The sequence below is a fragment of the Mesoplodon densirostris genome, chromosome 3 (genome assembly GCF_025265405.1).
Source record: "Mesoplodon densirostris isolate mMesDen1 chromosome 3, mMesDen1 primary haplotype, whole genome shotgun sequence".
Classification (NCBI taxonomy): Eukaryota; Metazoa; Chordata; class Mammalia; order Artiodactyla; family Ziphiidae; genus Mesoplodon; species Mesoplodon densirostris.
In genome coordinates, this window is record NC_082663.1 from 166,051,253 (window position 1) to 166,069,519 (window position 18,267).

Here is an 18,267-nt window from a genome sequence, read left to right on the forward strand (position 1 = left end):
TCCATACACCAATCAAGTGGCCACTGCCTTGAGAAGCAGAGCATCTCGGCTTGTCTCCCCATCAGGCAGCCCAGGGCCACCACGCCTGGAGACGTCACTCACTGCAGGCTCTTGAGCTCCCCTCTAAAGGGGACGTATTGTGCCAAGTCAGTGGTTCTCAAAGTGTCAGCATCATCTGGGTATTCGCTAGAAATGCACGTCAGCGGGCCCCATACCAGACCTATCGGACGAGAAACTGGGGGAGAGGCCCAGCCTGACCTGTGGCTCATGCCTTCCGGGGACTCTGATGCCCACTGACCTACCAGAAGCACTGTGCTAAGTGTTTTGCACGTATAAACCCATCTAAGCCTCACAGTGTCCTATAAGGTAGGAACGGTGATTAGCCCCACTTTACGGAGGATAAAACTGAGGCTCAGAGAGAGGGAGAGAGAATGACTTGCTTTTGCTCACACTGTGGAGCAGTGGAGGAGCCAGGACGTGAACCAAAGTTTCCTGACCCCAAAGCCTCGTTACCACCCTGCCAGGCTGCTTCCTCCTGCCACGGGCAATGAGGAAACATAAGGAAAGGCCCTTCTTTCTTCCCTGCTCTGAGCATGTGTGTTCAGGAATAATCCAAGCAGACACATCAGTTTGAAGGAAGAGGGGTCGTTGCGATTTTGGGGACCAAGATGCTAAGTTGGAGGAAGGTAAAGCCAATACTTGGGGTAAAGTGCACTCTGCCCAGCCTGGCACACGCGACCTGTCTCTGTCTGTCCAGACCTGCTTCCCCAACGTCCCCCTCCTCCACTCTCCACACCTGAGTCTTCTCAGATGTCCCCACATGTGCTCTGCTGCCTCTGGCCTCTGTGCCTTTGCCATTTTCTTTGCCCACAATGCCCTTCTCTCTTGCCTTATCTAATTCCTCTGTAGCTTTCAAAATTCAAGCTTTACCGGCTCTGGAAGCCTCCAGTGTCCCTCTGCTGGTCTGCCATCGGCCCCTGGCCTTATGTCTATCATGGACACTTAGGATACAGCTTTGCAGTGACTGGTTTCACATAGGCCTCACCCCCCACGAGACTGTGGATTCTTTGCGGGTCTCTGTGTCTCGTTCATTCCTGCAGAGGAGAGGCTCGGTGTATATTTGTTGAATGACTAAATGATTTGGGGGGTTCTGTCCAAGAGTGTGGCTTGTTTGTGGGGGAGGTGTTTGCCATCATCACCATCAGTGAGAAGAGGTCTGTGCAGGGCAGGGATGGGAGGCGGTGAGGGAGGCCCACCTGGGGTGCAAAATTAAAGAAGGCGCTCACTCTCAGGTGTGAGGTTCCTCCGTTCATCCTAGTCTAGGTCCTGGGTCTCAGATAGATCTTGGCTCAAACCAGCAACGCCAGGCACCTGTTCTCTGAATGGTGACTGGGTCCCTTTGGGGGAAGCATGTACTGGATTTAAAGCCAGGAAACTCAGCCTCTGGCTCCTATCTGCCCCACCCTGCTACGTGGCCTTGAAGAAGTTACTTTCCCTCTCTGGGTTTTGCAGCTGCTGAAGACTATATTTCAGCCTTTCTGTATCTGACATTCCTGGGCTCCATGATCTCATGGCGAAATGATCTCCCCGTCTCATGAAGACATAGTGTCCCTCAGTGCGTGGCCCTGCCCGTGGGTAGTGCAGGTAGTACTGGCTGAGCAGATCAAGGATGAAATACCTTGAGGATTGAAAAGGGAGGGAATTCCCTGGAAGAGGCTTGGATCTTGCTGTGTGTGGAGAGATACGGAAGCACTGGGCACAGAGCTTTGGGGGACACCTTGCAGTTTTCTTTGGATTCACGTTTGGCCGCATAATTCTGGCCCCTCTCCAATCCCCCAGAGCTCGCGGCTGAGAAGATGGAAAGTCAAAGAAAAGAGCACAGGCTTTGGGGCAGCTGTTCTCGCTGCAGTGTGGAGAACGCCTAGCTATTTAAAGTCCAACTGCTCCACTTTCCCCCGCTGGCCCCCGGCATTCCATTGCAGAAGTACTTTGTGGCAAAAATGCACGCCAGATCCAAAATGGGGCGGGCGGGGCGGGGGGGGAAGCTAACACCAAGGCTATTTTTCAGAATGCTGCAGAATTCGTGCTGCTGAGGGGCTGAGGGTGTTAAGGAGATCTGCCCTGCTCTGATCCCGGACACGAAACTCAGGTGCTGCGAGGGGCCTACAAGGAGGGCTCTTGACCTGCTTTCTGAACCCTGAGTTGGCTACATTCTAGCTGGGGGACCTGGGTAAGCCACTTCGCTTCTCCGGCCCTTAGTTTCTGCTTCTATGTAAAGGATAATAAGAGGCTCTCAGGGCTCTCATGGGCTATTGCCATGATTTATTTGGGCAGTTTGGTAACGTCTGAGCACCGGCCTGGCCTCTAATAAGTGCTCCATGCATCGGGCCTTTGACATTGAACCAAAGGACACTCCCTGTGTTGATACTGTCCAGCTCCTCAGGTACGTTCCTGGGAGATGCTAGCGTCTACATCAGATTTGTCAGCCCTGGCATTACTGACATTTTGGGCTGGACCATTCTTTGTGGTGAGGCTGTCCTGTGCATGCAGGACGTTTAGCAGCATCCCTGGCCTCCACCCACTGGATGCTGGCAGCACCTCCTCTCTTTCTCCTTGTTGTGACTCATAAAATGTCAGACACTGACAATGTTCCCCGGACAGCAAAGTCACCCTTTGTAGGAAGCAACTGGTCTGGACTGAGGGGAGGATTGTGGCAGTAACAGAGCTAATCATGGCACCGGGGCCCTTGAACCTTCATTCAGATGCTGGTCACAGAAACCAAGAGGGTAATCTCTGCCGTCTAGGCGGTTTCTCTGGCCAAGGCAAAAATAGAGGAAGCCAACAGAATGATACAAATGTTACTTCCCTGCCACCAGTTAAACCTGTGCTTTGATCCTTTAATTCCCTAAAATAAGTCCTCAGTGATTTAAATTATTAACTCTTTTTTGCAGATTATGCATTTTAATTACAATTTTATGATGAAGATTTGATTTGTTATCTAATCAGGGAAAAATATATAATCCCTTAAGAGACACTTAATAACCATTTAAACTATTTAAGATTTGATTAGAAAAGACTGAAGGTGCTATGTTAGGTAAACTCATGAACAACAAATTCCACGGTCAAATAAATTTACTGTGAAAGGGGAAAGTTTCTTACTATGGGAAAGTTTTACCTTGGAGGTGATTTTTCCGAAGACCTTTCTGCGACAGCACACATTCTGTACTTATTTGAACCTTTTTCAGAAACAACTTTCAAATTTCAGTAGTGTTGTAGGAGAAATGTGATGCTGGCTTTAAGGTAGAAAAGCAGTATGCTGGCGTGGTTAGCTGAAAGGCCTGTTTTGAATATGACCTTCTTGAGGTACCTTATCTGGGAAATGGAAAAACTATGAAGAGATAGACTCATAGACCTTGCATTTCTGGTGTGAAGAAACAGATAACATAGAAGAAAGAAGGGGTAATTTAGGGGTGTGACATTTGCTACGAAGGAAACAACAGAGAGGTGAAACTTCCAGGTCAAGATAGGCCTCTTTGGGGCCTTTGAGCTGAGACCTAAGAATGAGTAGAAGAAGCCAGTCATGCAAAATGCCCAGGTCAGAGTATTGCTGGCCCTGGACCAGCAAAGGCTCTTAGTGGGGATGAAGCTTAGCTTGTGCAAGGATGGGAAGGCTGGCCAGAGTGGATGAAGCAGGGTTGCTACAGAGGCTGTTGGGGACACAGTGAGAGAGAAGGCAGGGACCCATCATAGCAGGCCCTCTAGGCCAAGGTGAAACATTTGATTTTGATTCTAGCTACAGGAGAGGCCCCCCCCCTTTTTTTTTTGCGGTATGCGGGCCTCTCACTGTTGTGGCCTCTCCCGTTGCGGAGCACAGGCTCCAGATGCGCAGGCTCAGCCGCCATGGCTCACAGGCCCAGCCGCTCCGCAGCACATGGAATCTTCCTGGACCGGGGCACGAACCCTTGTCCCCCTGCATCAGCAGGTGGACTCTCAACCACTGCGCCATCAGGGAAGCCCTGAGTATAGCTTTTATATGCAATGGAGAATGGATTCTATCTTTTTTTTTTAACCTCAATAGAATAAAGAAAACTGAACCCCCAATTCTCAGTCTCCTAAACAGAAGATTCTCTAGTCCAATGTGCCTAGGAAATCAAAGATCTTATTTCAACTGGAAGATTCTGAATAATAATAACAGCCCTCTGTCGCCATGTGATCCTCTAGGAGTTCAGTTGCAGCTAGTTCTGCTTCCCTCCCAAAGAAGAGAGCCCCAGTGCCTGGCCAGGTGGCAGTGGCCTCTAGGTCAAGTTTTCCTTCTAAGCATTAGATATATTGCTTTCCTCTCTGGGAGCTAATCGTTTATGGCTCCAGTTACATTTCCCACAAGGTCTTTGGACTGCAAAGGGAATCCTTATCCAACCCAATTAATAGAGCAATGTTGCAATTTTAAGCTGTCCCCCACCCAACCCACCCATCAACATGATTTGCACACATGAATCAAGGCATTTACAATGGGTTCACCAAGCTTTCCCTCTCGCTGGATGAAGAAATGGGACTATTTGGACTTGTGAACCATAACTCTTCCAGAGTCCCTGAAGTCCCGAGCTTGGCTCTGCTAAACGCACAGACAAGGTGAGTTATTAATTACCAATTGAGATAAATGCTGGGATAGCATCCCTGAATCATGTCAAGCCAATTTGGATGGTTATGGGATGGGGAGAGAGGGAGAGGCGACGGTCGGTGAGGAGTGGGTTTCGTCTGTTCCAAGTGCTTTTGGACAGACTCCAGTGTTATTTCTCCTCATTTAGACCTGGCTGGAGTGCCCTGAGCTCAGGCCAGCATCCACATCTCTTAACCCAAGGCAGCCTCCTTTGGAGCAAAACAAGGAACCAAGCTTCACAGATGAAGGTGGGTTGGGAAATTCCATTCTGAAGAGCAGCCTGACTAAAGTCCTTAATTTAGAGAGAGAAATGCCGATGCTGCTGGTGGATGGAACAGTCCCTACCAGGGGCTCCTGATCACACAGATCCGTGGAATCGAGGGAAACAAGGAGAAAGGTGAAGACCCTGGGCTTTAGTATTGTGACGGGCTTTCTCTCCTGTCCTGCAGCCAACACCCATGCTCCGGGACAGTCCCTTCCTACCCCGTCTGTCCTCACACACTGCACTGTAATAATAATACACCATGTTTACACATCTTGTCCTTTCAGATGGATTCAGTGAAGCTCTTTGCGGACACTCTGTGTCATGTCTGTCTTCGTATTTCCAAAGGCCTAATGTTACTGATGTCTAACATTTAGTAAACCCTCAACGAATGTCTGTTAAAACATGAATGAATGGCTGGGCTTCCCTGGTGGTGCAGTGGTTGAGAGTCCGCCTGCCGATGCAGGGGACACGGGTTCGTGCCCCGGTCTGGGAAGATCCCACATGGCGCGGAGCGGCTGGGCCCGTGAGCCATGGCCGCTGAGCCTGCGTGTCCGGAGCCTGTGCTCCGCAACCAGAGAGGCCACAACAGTGAGAGGCCCGCGTACCGCAAAAAAAAAAAACCAAAAAACAAACAAAAAAAAAACCCCAAAAAACAAACAAAAAAAAAACCATGAATGAATGGCTGATGGATGGATGGATGGATTCACACCCTAATGACAGAGAGTTAAAGGATTTTTAAATTTTGAGACAAACATTGGCCACCTCTCCAGCCAGGAATGGAGAACACTTCTAAAACGTACTAAAATTATTGACTCAGCAGCTAAACAGGAAAATGTGTTTATATTTTTCCAATTACTTCCTTCTACTTGAAGTAAAATTCCCCTTTCTTCACTTCACTCCTCTTGTGTTCTGGAAATTCTAGGGGTAGAGTTCTGGGAATAGGCACCATGACATTGGGCTGGGTCAGCCCACCCAGGGGAAACCATCACTTGAACAAGTTTTTCTCCAAATGTGGTCAGCAGACCACTTGCGTCAGAATCCTCTGGAGTGCTTGATAAAAATGCAGATTCCTAGATTCCATATCGGACTTAATGAATCAGAATCTCAAAGGCCTACAAATCTAAATTTTAAACAAGCTCTCCAGTGTGGTCACGCAACACTGAAGTCTGCTGAGCACTGGTTACAATCTCAGTGGTTCTGTCCCGTGGGAAAATTATGGGTTAGGCGCCATCTCTGTGGATTCAGCATCCATTCTAGACAATAACAACAATATTTTAAAACTAATAACATTAAAGCTAGCAACGGCCCACACAGGAGGGTAACCTATGAGTCACGCACCTTGTAACACATATCACACACATTTTCTCAGTGAAACTTCACCCCTGTTCACGGAGGTGGCATTGCCACGCCAGTTTTACAGACGACAAAACTGAGACTTTGAGGGGTAAACTGACGTGCAGAAGTGGGACACAGAGACTGAGCCCCGAGCCCAGGCTCTTAACTATATGATGCTACAGTGTCACCTATTCAGCAATCAGGGAAGTGACTGAGAAGGAGCAAAGCATCTAACTTTCAGAGCTGTGTTGAAGCAGAACAGAGGGAAACAAAGACAACTCCCTAGCGTGGCCAGGAAGGACATGGGGCATGGCAACTCGTGGGTAAGCTCAGCTTCGGAAGGGCCATCTCCCACCCCTCTACCTCTGGGCCTCTGCCCACAGACTGGAGACAGCATCTGAAAGGATTCCATGGGAGCTTCCGATGGGCTCCCAGGCTGGCTTACAATGATGGGAGCCTTGGACTTCTATAGACAGAGGGCCGGGGCTCCTGACTCCAAGTTCTGGGCGATAAAGAGGTGGAGGGAAGGAATAAGGACTGTCTTTCCAGGCCAGAGAGCCTACCAACGCCTCCCCACCTCGAGGTTTCCACTTTGAGAGAAAATCTACACCCTTTCTCCTACCCCTGGCTGTGATGAACTAAATCTCACACCTCTGTCTTGGTGGTGATAATTAAATATTATCCGCCTGTCACTTGATGTACATGTTGTGTGTGTTCTCAGACTTTAATGAGCTCGTATTTGTCCTCTGTAGCAAAAATATTTCTTTGAGTCTCTCCTTTTTCAAATTGGGGTGAGCAGTTCAGGTAAAGATCTCTCACTATTAAAAAGACAGTCTGCTCCCCGGCACGTCTGTATGAACCGTTTCTACTATTTCTCAGGGGCCATGGCAGGTGAACTTTGTCCCTTCGGAAGCAGCCAATGCTTCCTGAGTTTACGTTGGTGGTCATATGGCTGGGGATGTTGGGAGAATTTGAAAGCAATGGGAGTCAGCAGGTAGGAATCCATAAATTGTTTTGGGGGGATATTTGAAGGCAGCTTTTTTCAACAGGGTTTCTCGTCTGAGTACCAGGGAATCCAGAAAGTAGTTGAGTGAAAAATTTCCCAAGTTTTCCAAGGAAGGTGCTTAGTACCATTCTAGATGCATCGGAGAGAAGTTCATTCATTCCACATAATGGCTGGCTTAGGTCAGTGGCTCTCAAAGAGAACCTGCATCAGCATCCTCTGGAAATTTACAAGAGGTACAAATTCTTGCATCCTACCCCAGACCTACGGAATCAGAAACCCGGGTAGCGTTTAGCAATCTGTGTGTAATCAAGCCCTCCAGGTGGTTTTGCTGTAAGCTAACATTTTGGAACTACTAGCGTCTGTAGGCATTAGAGCTTCTTTCTCTCATGGAGGAACTCAGGTTGAAAAAGGCTGTTATGGGCTTCGAATATCTATATCCATATTTATATCTATATTTATATCAGTTTAAAGTATAAAAAAATACTATCACTTTAAACTTGAGATTTTTTTTAAAATGGAGAGCATTCCTAGATGGAAAAATGATTTGCCTCTTTCAGCTCACTTTGGAAGGGCGCTCTATTATTTTTCCCATTCATGAGGTTTATAACAAATGTGTTCACTGCAGCTGCTCCCCAGGCCTGGGCGTCTGCTCTTACCCACCCACTGCTACGTTCAGAGACCCACACAGCTCTTCCTGAGAACGGGCAAAGCAGGACAGAGCCTGGGGCAGAACTTCCACCTCCCATCCCCCCCAAACAAACAAAACAGTGATGTAATTAGTGTGCTACAGGATTGGATCTGCAGTTGATGAGGAATAACTTTAATATTTATCAATAAACAGGAAAGTGCTGAGCACACCTCCTAGGGGAGTAATTAACCATAAAAAAGGATACTCTGCACGGAGGAATCTCCTCCAAAAAAAGACCTCAGTTAATTGTGAATTGCTTACACCAGGTGAGACAGAATCCATGCCTACCCCTCTCACCTGACACAAGCAACTGAATTAACTGGGAGTTTCTTTTTATAAATACTGCGCAGAGCCTTTTTTTCTTGGTGGTTAATTACTTCCTTGGGAGGTTGCTTTAATAGTTCCCATAACAAGGCCATTATTGTCTTTAGCATAATCACTGCCTCATTTGCTTTTGTGCCCTGCCTTTCCGGGTGCCTCTTGCCTCTGCCTGCCAGGAGGGACCCTGAACTGTGCTCCTTGGGCCGTCCTCAGGCTGGGGACTTGCAGGGTTCCTCCTCCAGCCCCACCACTTCAGGAATTTGGTTTTCTCCTGGTGGGAGCTGGGATCAGGGTGGGGCTGGTGGAGAGGGAAGTGGGCGGCGTAGGGCACATTGCAGGAGACTGAGTCCCCCTCCCCTGGGTGCACCATTCCAGCCTGTTTGCTAAGCTTTCAGCTGCTGATACCAGCGACAGGGAAGAAAGCCAGGACAGCAGCTCCTTTCTGGAAGAGGAAGGAGTGGATCTGTAAACAACCGCTTTGCTCGGTGAAACCACCAGGGACCCGAAGCAAAAACAGTGAGCACTACCAGGAAAACTAGTGCAATTTTGACCGACTCTCTTGGGGAGAAAAATGTATATGGAGTTATGGCTCACTTTATTCAAAAAATGAATTAAAGTGGCTTCTATTTTGGCTCTGTTTCAGGGAGGTAAATGAATGAATGGGAGCTCTGTAAATTGCATCAAGTCTATAAACTTTTTTTGATTGGTGTACTCCTATCAGCGTATGCACATCTGTTTACTTACAAATTGTAGGCATGTTACAACTGCAAACATAGGTTATGGAAATTGTAAAATGTCTATCAGGAGGATGAAGAAAAATAAAAATAGTGTGTCTGATACTTTCAGCCTTAACCCAATGGATTGCACCTCACTCTGGACATCAGTGAAGCTTATGGACTCCTTGGGGCCATGAGGGCAGGGGCTGACAGTCCCAGAGCCCAGGGACTGGCACATACAAGACAATACATATTTTTGTTAAATAATCAGACTCATACCCTCTTATACCCTGAAATAGCTTCTGCCCTGAGGGAATTCTGCCCAGTTAGTCATTTTGGTAGGGGTGGATGACAAGCTTGTACTAATGTTACAGGAGCATGACTCTGTGTTCTCAGGAAATCAGGTGGTCCACATGCTACTGCACCCCCATTTAGCCCCAGAATCTTAAAACTCCATCAAGAAACAACACAGGAAAATTCAGCTAGGGGTACAGAACAGAGGTTAGCAAACTTCCTGTAAGGGGTCAGAGAGTAAAAATTTTAGGCTTTGTCTCGGCCAACTAACCAACATTGCCTTTGAGGGTGAAAGCAGGACAAAACATAAGTGAATAGTCGTGTCTGTGCTCCCACAAAACTCTACTTATGGACACTGAAATTTGAATTCCACATAGTTTTCAGGTGTTGTAAGATATTCTCCTTCTTTAGGTTTTATTCCCCCCAACCGTTAAAAATGTAAAAACCATCTTTTGCTTGCAGGCCGGTACAAAACGAGGCAGTGGGTCGGATTTGGCCCAAGGGCTGTGGTTTGCCAACCACTGGGTAGAACATGGACTTTGGAGTCAGAGCTGGGTTTGGGTCATGATTTTACTATTGGTGACTAAGTTGTTCTTAAAAAGTTACTTAATTGCTCTCTAGGCCTTGGTTTCCTCATTTGTAAAAGTAACATCTCAAAGGGCTGAAAGGATGAAGGGATGCATTCTTACCACCTCTTAGCTCAGGGTGAGCACACACTGTCATCACCAGCACAGATTTGTTTGTAACTCCCTGCCCTGGAAGGCCTGGCAGGGACGGTCACCCAAAGGCAAAGCCAGGGCCCGGCCACCTTTCTGTGGCAATGTGTACTTGAGAAACCAAAGCCAGCATCCAATCCCAGTGCCTCCAGCCCATGTCTCCAGGAGCCCCCGTTGGCCCAAGGATGCCCGTTCTCTGCTGCGCTTGCTTCAAAGGAAATGTTACAACAACATTTGACAATAGCTGAGGGGAGGTCTTTCAGGATAAAGGACGCATGATGACCATCTATAAACAATGCTCTGCTCTTGAGGGGCTGGGAGTTAGAAGACGCTTGCTCACCTCCCTCATTATCCTTGTTATCCGCACAGGAGGTTTCCATGGCAACGTTGCATCCGGGCCCTCTCCAGCCGGTCTGGCAGACACACTGCCAGCTGTTCTGACCCAGTGTGCATCTCCCGTTGCCGTTGCACAAATCGGGGCAGCCATCTGGTTGGAGAAATGGAGAGGATGAGACGGAGGAACGTGAGGCCGCGCTGGGGCAGCGGGGGAGCCATGCAAAGGGGGAACAAGGCCACAGGGCAGCCGCTGGGCCAGCCGCAGAGTGGGGCCCGGACCTGCCTCGGGAAGAGCGGGGAAGCAGGCGACTCATGCGGTTGCAAGACGTTAGCAGGGGCCCAGATGCAGAGGATCCCCAGTGACACTGACCTGTGCGTAGGGGTCTGAGGCAACCTTCCCAAAGTGGGGAACATTCCGGAAAGCTAAACTAGCCCTGAGCTTGCAACACACCTAGCTAGGCCGTTATTTCCAGCCCGTTGGCTCAGGATGGATGCTACCTCAAGAAAAATCTTTTCTTTCTTTCTGTTTTCAGAAGAGCCTTCTGCAGCAGAGAGAAAATTCCCTATCAACCCAGAATGGAGGCAGAGTGCCCTCCGTCTTTCAGAATTTTAAAGCTAAATTTACATGCGATTAGCACGAGCTTCTTATGACCACAAGCTGGATGGTTCTGCTGGGCTGTTTTCATATTTTTGTAGTATTTCGCTTTAAGGGGCACTTAAAAATGTTGGCTGCCAATCATTCAACCTATTTATGGCATGATTTTAAAATACTGCAGTATCGGAAGGCTGGGGAGAGAGTAGGTGCTGAGTGCCATGAATCGGGAAAAGATAGAGGAATGCTTATGCCCGTGGGGGAAGGCAGTGGGGTTCGAGTGATTCCCATGGGGTGTGTGTGTGTGTGAAATCAGCAGCCTACCTCATTCCCTAACTGCTCCAGCACCCAAAACAGTTGCAGCTATTACTCTCCTGACCTGAGCGTGGGCAAAGAGAGCCTGGATGACGAAAGAAGAGAAAGAGCGGGGGGCACTATAGTGAGATGGGGAGTCTCTGTGGCAGAGCCTCTGTCGCCATTTATAAGATGTAGAGAGAAGCACAGGATTGGTAGGATGTGGCCACACTCACAAAACCTACTTGCTGGCAAGAATTCCTAGATACGTTTTTATTTTTCTTTCCTTTAACGGCTTTACTGAGGTGTAATCTACATACCATAAAATTCACCTGTTTTAAGTGTAGGGTACAAGGCAATGACTTCGAGGAAATTTACGGCATTGTGCAACCTAGGTATGTTTCCCTACTACGTTTAAATACATTCCGGAAGACCATTAATTTAATTGTCCTCAAAAAATAACTCTCCTGAATCTCTCTCTCTCTCTCTCATTCTATCTTGACATCTGCTACCATCTCTCTCTCCATCTCTTTCTATATCTATTTTTAAACCACACAAAGAGCAGGGTAACTTGGGCCGTGGCGGAGGGATGGAGAACTTTGTAATGATGGAGGTAATTGATTTGAAACCTTTGTGGCCCACATCTTCTGAATCGCAAGTGTGCATCTCCCCTTACTTCTCTCTCCAGCGTTCCAGAGGCCGTCACCTGGCAGCCTTCCTCTCTTCCCTCGAGTACCCCTTCCAAGAATGCCAATAAACCTAATTTGTGCATGTGGCAGCGGTGGGAATTTAAAGGACTCCCCCTAAGAAGAAAGGGCTGGAGGGTTTGAAATTGAGTTGAAATTTACTTCTTTAAGGAGTTTCACTCCTCCGTGCTTATTCCCTCCCATCCTTTCCAGAATGTGGTATGCATGGGTTAGGACCTGGGAGAACAAGGTAAGCAACAGAGGAGACGTTCTACATGCAGAGGTCTGTAAGGAAGACGAGCTGTTGAGAGGAGGAATGAGGAGATGATTACCAGCGAATCTTTTCTTTTGTTGAAGAACCTGGCACTAAATCCAGGATGTGAGCAAATCATCAGTGTTTGCATATCTGAAAAAAGACTTACTTGTCCCCATACCTATCCTCACAAAGCAGAGTCACATTTCCATTCCTTCCTTACCAAGGAGGTGACCACAGCCCTACCTGGAATACCTGTGACTCTCCCCCTTTATACTCTGAGAGAGAGCGCTGGGAAGGGAAGCCAGCCCCAGTGGGTGTCAGAGAAATGCCACAAATATTTCTGCAGGAGCAAAATGCAACTCAGTAGGAAAAGCCCAAGGGACATTTCACAAATTCTCAAGGAAAAGAGAGTATCTTCAACCTCCAGCCACCCCCAGGCTTTACAATTTCTACCAGTAAGTTTTAGGGAATGGATCACAGAGAATACACTACATGACAGACCTACCAGCATTCACCTGGCATGGTATCTATTATATGTGCTTTGTTTTTTAGCTACTTTGAGGTCTCATGTTTGAATAATATCATGCACAAAGTCTCAACAGAAGCCTCACTGTGTAGGAAACCCACGTCCACTACATAAAAGTCAAATTTGCAAAGAACACTACTAGTATGTCAGTCAGAGATATGCACTCAAAATATGCATGCTCCTAGATTGAACGAGGCTTTTTTCCCCTTCTCTTTCTCTCTCGATTCCCTCCCCTTCTCCCCTGACCCACTGAAACGAGATAAACAGACCACAGTAGTGGGTTTTCTCCACATCGTGTGAGGAAGATGAAAACACGAACAGTGGGAAGCTCGCAAATTTCTGAGTTCTGGGGCAGCTGGGAATTAATGGACAGGACTTTGTTTTTTAGCTCGAAGAGGAAGAAAGCAGCCTTGGTGAATGCGTGGCGTTGCTAGGCAACCCCAAGCTACCCCCAGCACAAGTTCCTTCTGCTGGTGGCCTTCTGAGGAGGTGATTCCTTGCGTTTGTAAAGTGCAAAGCCAGCCTCCACTTCAGGGAAAACAAAACTGTAGGAAGTAATTAGTCTGGAGGGCAAATGGGTATCAGGTGGTGGCTATTCTCTGGCAAGGAATCTGTAACTGGAGTTGAATTGGGCTTATGGGCTCATACTTTGGGATCCATGAGGTCTCCTGCATGGAGTCTTCTGGATTTCAGGCTAGCTAGCACTGCTTCTTCCTTGAGTGCCTATCTCTGAGACCACCGATACAGGAGGCCTTCGGCACAGCTGTCTGATTCTTTGTGCAGGTGTCGAGCTGGCTGTTGGAGAATTCAGGTTCTATCGTGACCCTAGACTAGAGATTCTCAACTGAGGCAATTCTGTCCCCCCATCCCTCCCTCCAGGGGACATGTGACAATGTCTGGAGACACTTTTGATGATCACATCTAGGGGAGGATGCTACTGACACCTGGTGGGTAGAGGATGGATGTTCAGCATCTTAAAATGCCTAGGACAGGGGCTTCCCTGGTGGCGCAGTGGTTGGGAGTCTGCCTGCCGATGCGGGGGACGCGGGTTCATGCCCCAGTCCAGGAAGATCCCACATGCCGCACAGCGGCTAGGCCCGTGAGCCATGACCACTGAGCCTGTGCGTCCGGAGCCTGTGCTCCGCAACGGGAGAGGCCACAGTAGTGAGAGGCCCGCGTACCGCAAAACAACAACAACAACAACAACAAAAATGCCTAGGACATCCCCACAACAAAGAATGATACAGCCCCGAATGTCAGTAGTGCTGAGGTTGAGAAACCCTGCCCTTGATCTAAAGCTGCATAAGAGTTGAGATTTCCCTGTTTGCTGTTGCATCCCAGCACCTGCCCTAGTGTCAGGCACATAGTAGGTGCTTAAATGAATGGAAAACAATCAGGTGGTGCCAGTATCATTTCAGCCTGGCCCTCATCTATAGACTCTTCTGAGAGTTATGAGAAGCTAGTGGGACCTCTTTCTCAAAGATCTAAGTCTTCTTCCCAGGGAGAACTTTCAAGGGCAACAGTGATATCTTGGGATGGTTCTCTCACACTTCCAATACTTTTGGCAGAGTGGAAATGGAATAGTTTCCAAGACTTTTCTACACATAGAATTCCAACCACCAGGAGAAAAATATCTGTTGGCATAGTTACCAGGTAGGCAGGCTTTTTGTCTTAACAAAAATTAGAGCTGATGCAGAAATTTGGGATTAAAAACAAAACAAAAGCCAAGCACACTGATATATTCAGATGACTCCTGAATTTTCAGCTCTTCCCCTGATCTCTGGACCTGGACTCCAACTTGCATTTCAGCATCTCCATCTGTTCACTCACAAGCATCTCAAACTCAGCAGAATTCAGTCTCTTGATCTTTCTTCCCCTCCCAAACTCTGATTCCTTGATCAATGAATGGCATCTGCATGTACCCCACTGGCCAAGATTGAAACCTTGGAGTCATTGTTAATTAACCTTCCCCACCTCCTCTCTCATCTCATGTATCTGATCAAAAACCAAGTCCTGCCTAATTTTCCTCTTTACTATAAGAAGCCCTACCTGCTCTTCCTAAATATCTCTAGAATCTGCTCTCCACTCCTACCCCTACTGTTACTATGTTAACCTAAGCCATCCTCATCTCTGGTTTAGACTCTGGTCAAAGCCATCTAACTGGTCTCCCTGCCTCCGGTCTTGCACCATCATCCATTTCTCTCTGTTCTGGACACTGCTGAAAATACTTCTATAGCTTACCATTGACCCTGGGGCAAAGTCTGAAGTCCTTACCCTGGCTTCCAGATCTTACACGAACTGGTTGTCACCACATCAGCCTAACTCAATATCACTTTAGGGTTTGTTCGGACTGAAGCCATTCAGCCTTTCCTTATCTGCCTAACTTCAACCCATCCTTCACCCAAGTCATCTCCAGGGAGCCTTTCCAAAGCTCCCAAATCAAGGCTAGCTCCACCTGTCATGGTACCTTTATCCTACCGTATCCTATCCCATCCACCACACTGAATCGCAACTGTCTGGCAACTCCCTGATGCTTGCTAGCCCTTGTGGTAGCCCTTCCTTAAGACATTTTATTGTCACCTGCAGGAAAATTGTTGTAATAAAGGTGCACATCGTCATTAACTGCCATTTGAATGGGGCCCCTAGAACTGTGCAGCGTACAACTGCTCTGGGCATTTCTGTTATGACGTAAACCTGTCAGGGCAGGGACCACGTCTATCTTGTTTACTCTTAGATTGCCGGTACTCAACACAGAGTCAGGGGATGGATGAACGAATGACTTTTGAATGAAATCAGCATCTCTAATGCCTTTGGCAGAGTGAAGATGGAATAGTTTCCAAGACTTTTCTACACACAAGATTCCAAAGACTGGGGAAAAAAAAAATCCATCGACACAGTTACCAGATAGGAAGGCTTTCTGCCCTAACAAAAATTAGGCATGAGCAAAATAATGTCTATAGCACAGTAAAAAGGGGAGCATAAATGTATTTGAAGAAAGCTATACTTGCCATAAAGGACTTTTCTAAAAAAGCATCAAGAACCTTCTGCCATGTGCAGCAATTGAGAGGTAGAAATAAGTGGCTAATACGGTAGAAAGGATGTGGAAAGAGAAGTAGGATTTTAGCATTCAACATCAGGCGCACCTTAGAAAAGCAGAGAGGGCAACACCCAGATGGGAATGCAAGTGAAAACACAAAACAGGCTGCATGTCAACACAGACAGATGACAAGGAAAGCCAGAGAAGGGAGACGTCCCTGCTTGGTTCAAGAGACCATTAGGAGAGCTACTGCAGCCTGGACTACACCCCTGTAGGAAGGCTTTTCTGAACCAAGGGGAAAACCTTAACCCAGTTAGGAGTCAGAGGTCCGAGATTAAAACCTAGATCTGAAAAAAAAAAAAAAAAATCCTAGATCTGCTTCTTCTTGTCTGTGTGACCTTGAGCTGGTAGCTTCGCCTTTCACCCCCATCTGTAAAACTATATATCTTGCTAATAAATGTTATTTCTTGTCCTTCCCAACAGAATTCAACCTGCACAAGGGCTAAGATTTTTGCCTCTCTTGTTCACTGAGGTATCCTCAGTGTCTAGAACAATAGTTGGCATATGACAGACACGCAATCAACGTTTGCTGAATGAATGAATGAATGAACACGGATGATGGTAATACTTACTCTATACAGATGTCAGAGGGGTAAAATGAAATGACAAAGGCAAAGATTGAGCACATTGAGCTTGAGCACATTGTAAATGCTCAATAGAGAGTAGAACTTATAGTTGTTCATGTTGATATAATTGTTGATATTACAAATATTATAATGAGCAGCAGGTTTTTTTGGGGGGGCATAGTTTGAAGTGCAGGCCACTTCTTCTTGCCTCACCTCCAGATCAGGAAAAAAAAAACCAAGAGCCTATCCTATTTCAAATTAAGAAATGGAGGCTTCTGGGGTGTCCTGAGTGTGTGATTGCATCACATCCTAGGAAATCCTCACTCCCCTTTGCCCACCACCCAAGAATCTAGTAATGTCACTAGAAGTGTTTTCAGAAAACCCACTGATGCTGAGGGTGACTCTGAAGGGCGAGAGAGCTGACGGTGAAATAAGTGATGACTTCCTCTTGGGCAGCATGGTACTTTTGCTTGTTAACTTAATGAGGGAACCCCCCTCCCCCAACGGTTTTAAACATGACTATTTTCTCAGAGCTGTGCACTGTTGGAACTGAGGAACGGACACACGCTGGAAATATGTAAGAGTCTGCCATTGCACTCCAGAACTCTTTAGACTTGCGAACAGCTGAGGTGCTGGGGACTGGGGATCACTGGGGCTTTGGTGGCCGTTTCTACTAAACAGAGGTGACAAACGCTCAGAAGATTAATATGGTGTTTCGAGACACTCCGGGGACAACTCCAACTAATTTTAGAAGACTGACTGCCAAAGAAGCCTTCTGGTCCCAGAAAACAGCAAGGCTTGTCCTCTTGCTCATCTCTGTAAGCAGGAGGGAGTGGTGAAGAGACTGTTTCCAGGCACAGACTGGCATGGACGCTCAGCCATGAACCTGAGCTTCAACAGCTGCCCCTGCTTTGTCAGAGAAGGTGTGGAAAATCCAGAGGCAGATGTTCCTCTTCGTTTCAACAGCGTGTGTGTGTCTTTAAGGGTTTGCATAGGAGTGCAGGGGGAGGAGGAGGGCTGGGAAGGACAGTGATCCTTTCCATGGTCTAACGTTCCTCTTTTGCTCATAAGGCAGAAGTCATGCCCCTCCACCCCAGCAGCAACAGAAACAGCAGAGCTTCCATGAGGTGATGTAAGTTTGGATCCAGGTGTCAAAGCTGCATGTTTCCTGGATGTACCAGGATTCTCACTGAACAGCATCATTTCTGTCAGCCTGGGAAAAGGAAGGCAGTGGGCTCAGCCTTGGGCTCAGAAAACAAAATGCAACTTATTTTGTACTGTTTTGATGCTTCGAACTCTTAACAACACAATTTTTTTTTAAGTAGAAATCATGGACTTCCCTGGTGGCGCAGTGGCTGAGAATCCGCCTGCCAATGCAGGGGACACGGGTTTGAGCCCTGGTCCGGGAAGATCCCACATGCCGTGGAGCAACTAAGCCCGTGCACCACAACTACCAAGCCTGCGCTCTAGAGCCCGCGAGCCACAACTACTGAGACTGCGTGCCACAACTACTGAAGCCTGCGCGCCTACAGTCCGTGCTCCACAACAAAGAGAAGCCACTGCAATGAGAAGCCCGCACACTGCAACGAAGAGTAGCCCCCGCTCGCCGCAGCTAGAGAAAGCCTGCGCACAACAGCAAAGACCCAACACAGCTAAAAAAAAAAAAAGTAGAAATCATGAGGGGAGGAAACAGAGTTTAGGCGGCAGTAACCGGGAATAGCTCTTCTTGGGAGGGAAATCCCATGTCAATTACTTAGTGAATTGGGACTGAGTCATTATCACCCAGTAGCACTGGGGTCCAACACAAGCCTTGCTTTCCTTGAGGGGAGCCTGCTTTCTTCCCCTGGAACAACACCTTTCTTTATCCCACTTCACCCAATCAGAGGAGGATGTCATGGGTAGTGATGGGCAAATAT

General features: G+C 47.6%; 1 protein-coding gene across 7 annotated transcripts in view; it reads right to left on the bottom strand.

Annotated features, from left to right (window-relative positions):
• TENM2 (teneurin transmembrane protein 2) overlaps positions 1-18,267 on the bottom strand; it is a 1,009,203-nt gene that overhangs the window by 115,921 nt on the left and 875,015 nt on the right. For all 7 annotated transcript variants that reach the window (XM_060094960.1, XM_060094959.1, XM_060094962.1 and 4 more), the window contains one exon: positions 10,339-10,485. In XM_060094960.1, coding sequence (XP_059950943.1) covers positions 10,339-10,485 — 147 coding nt within the window. The remainder of the gene's footprint in view (positions 1-10,338; positions 10,486-18,267) is intronic.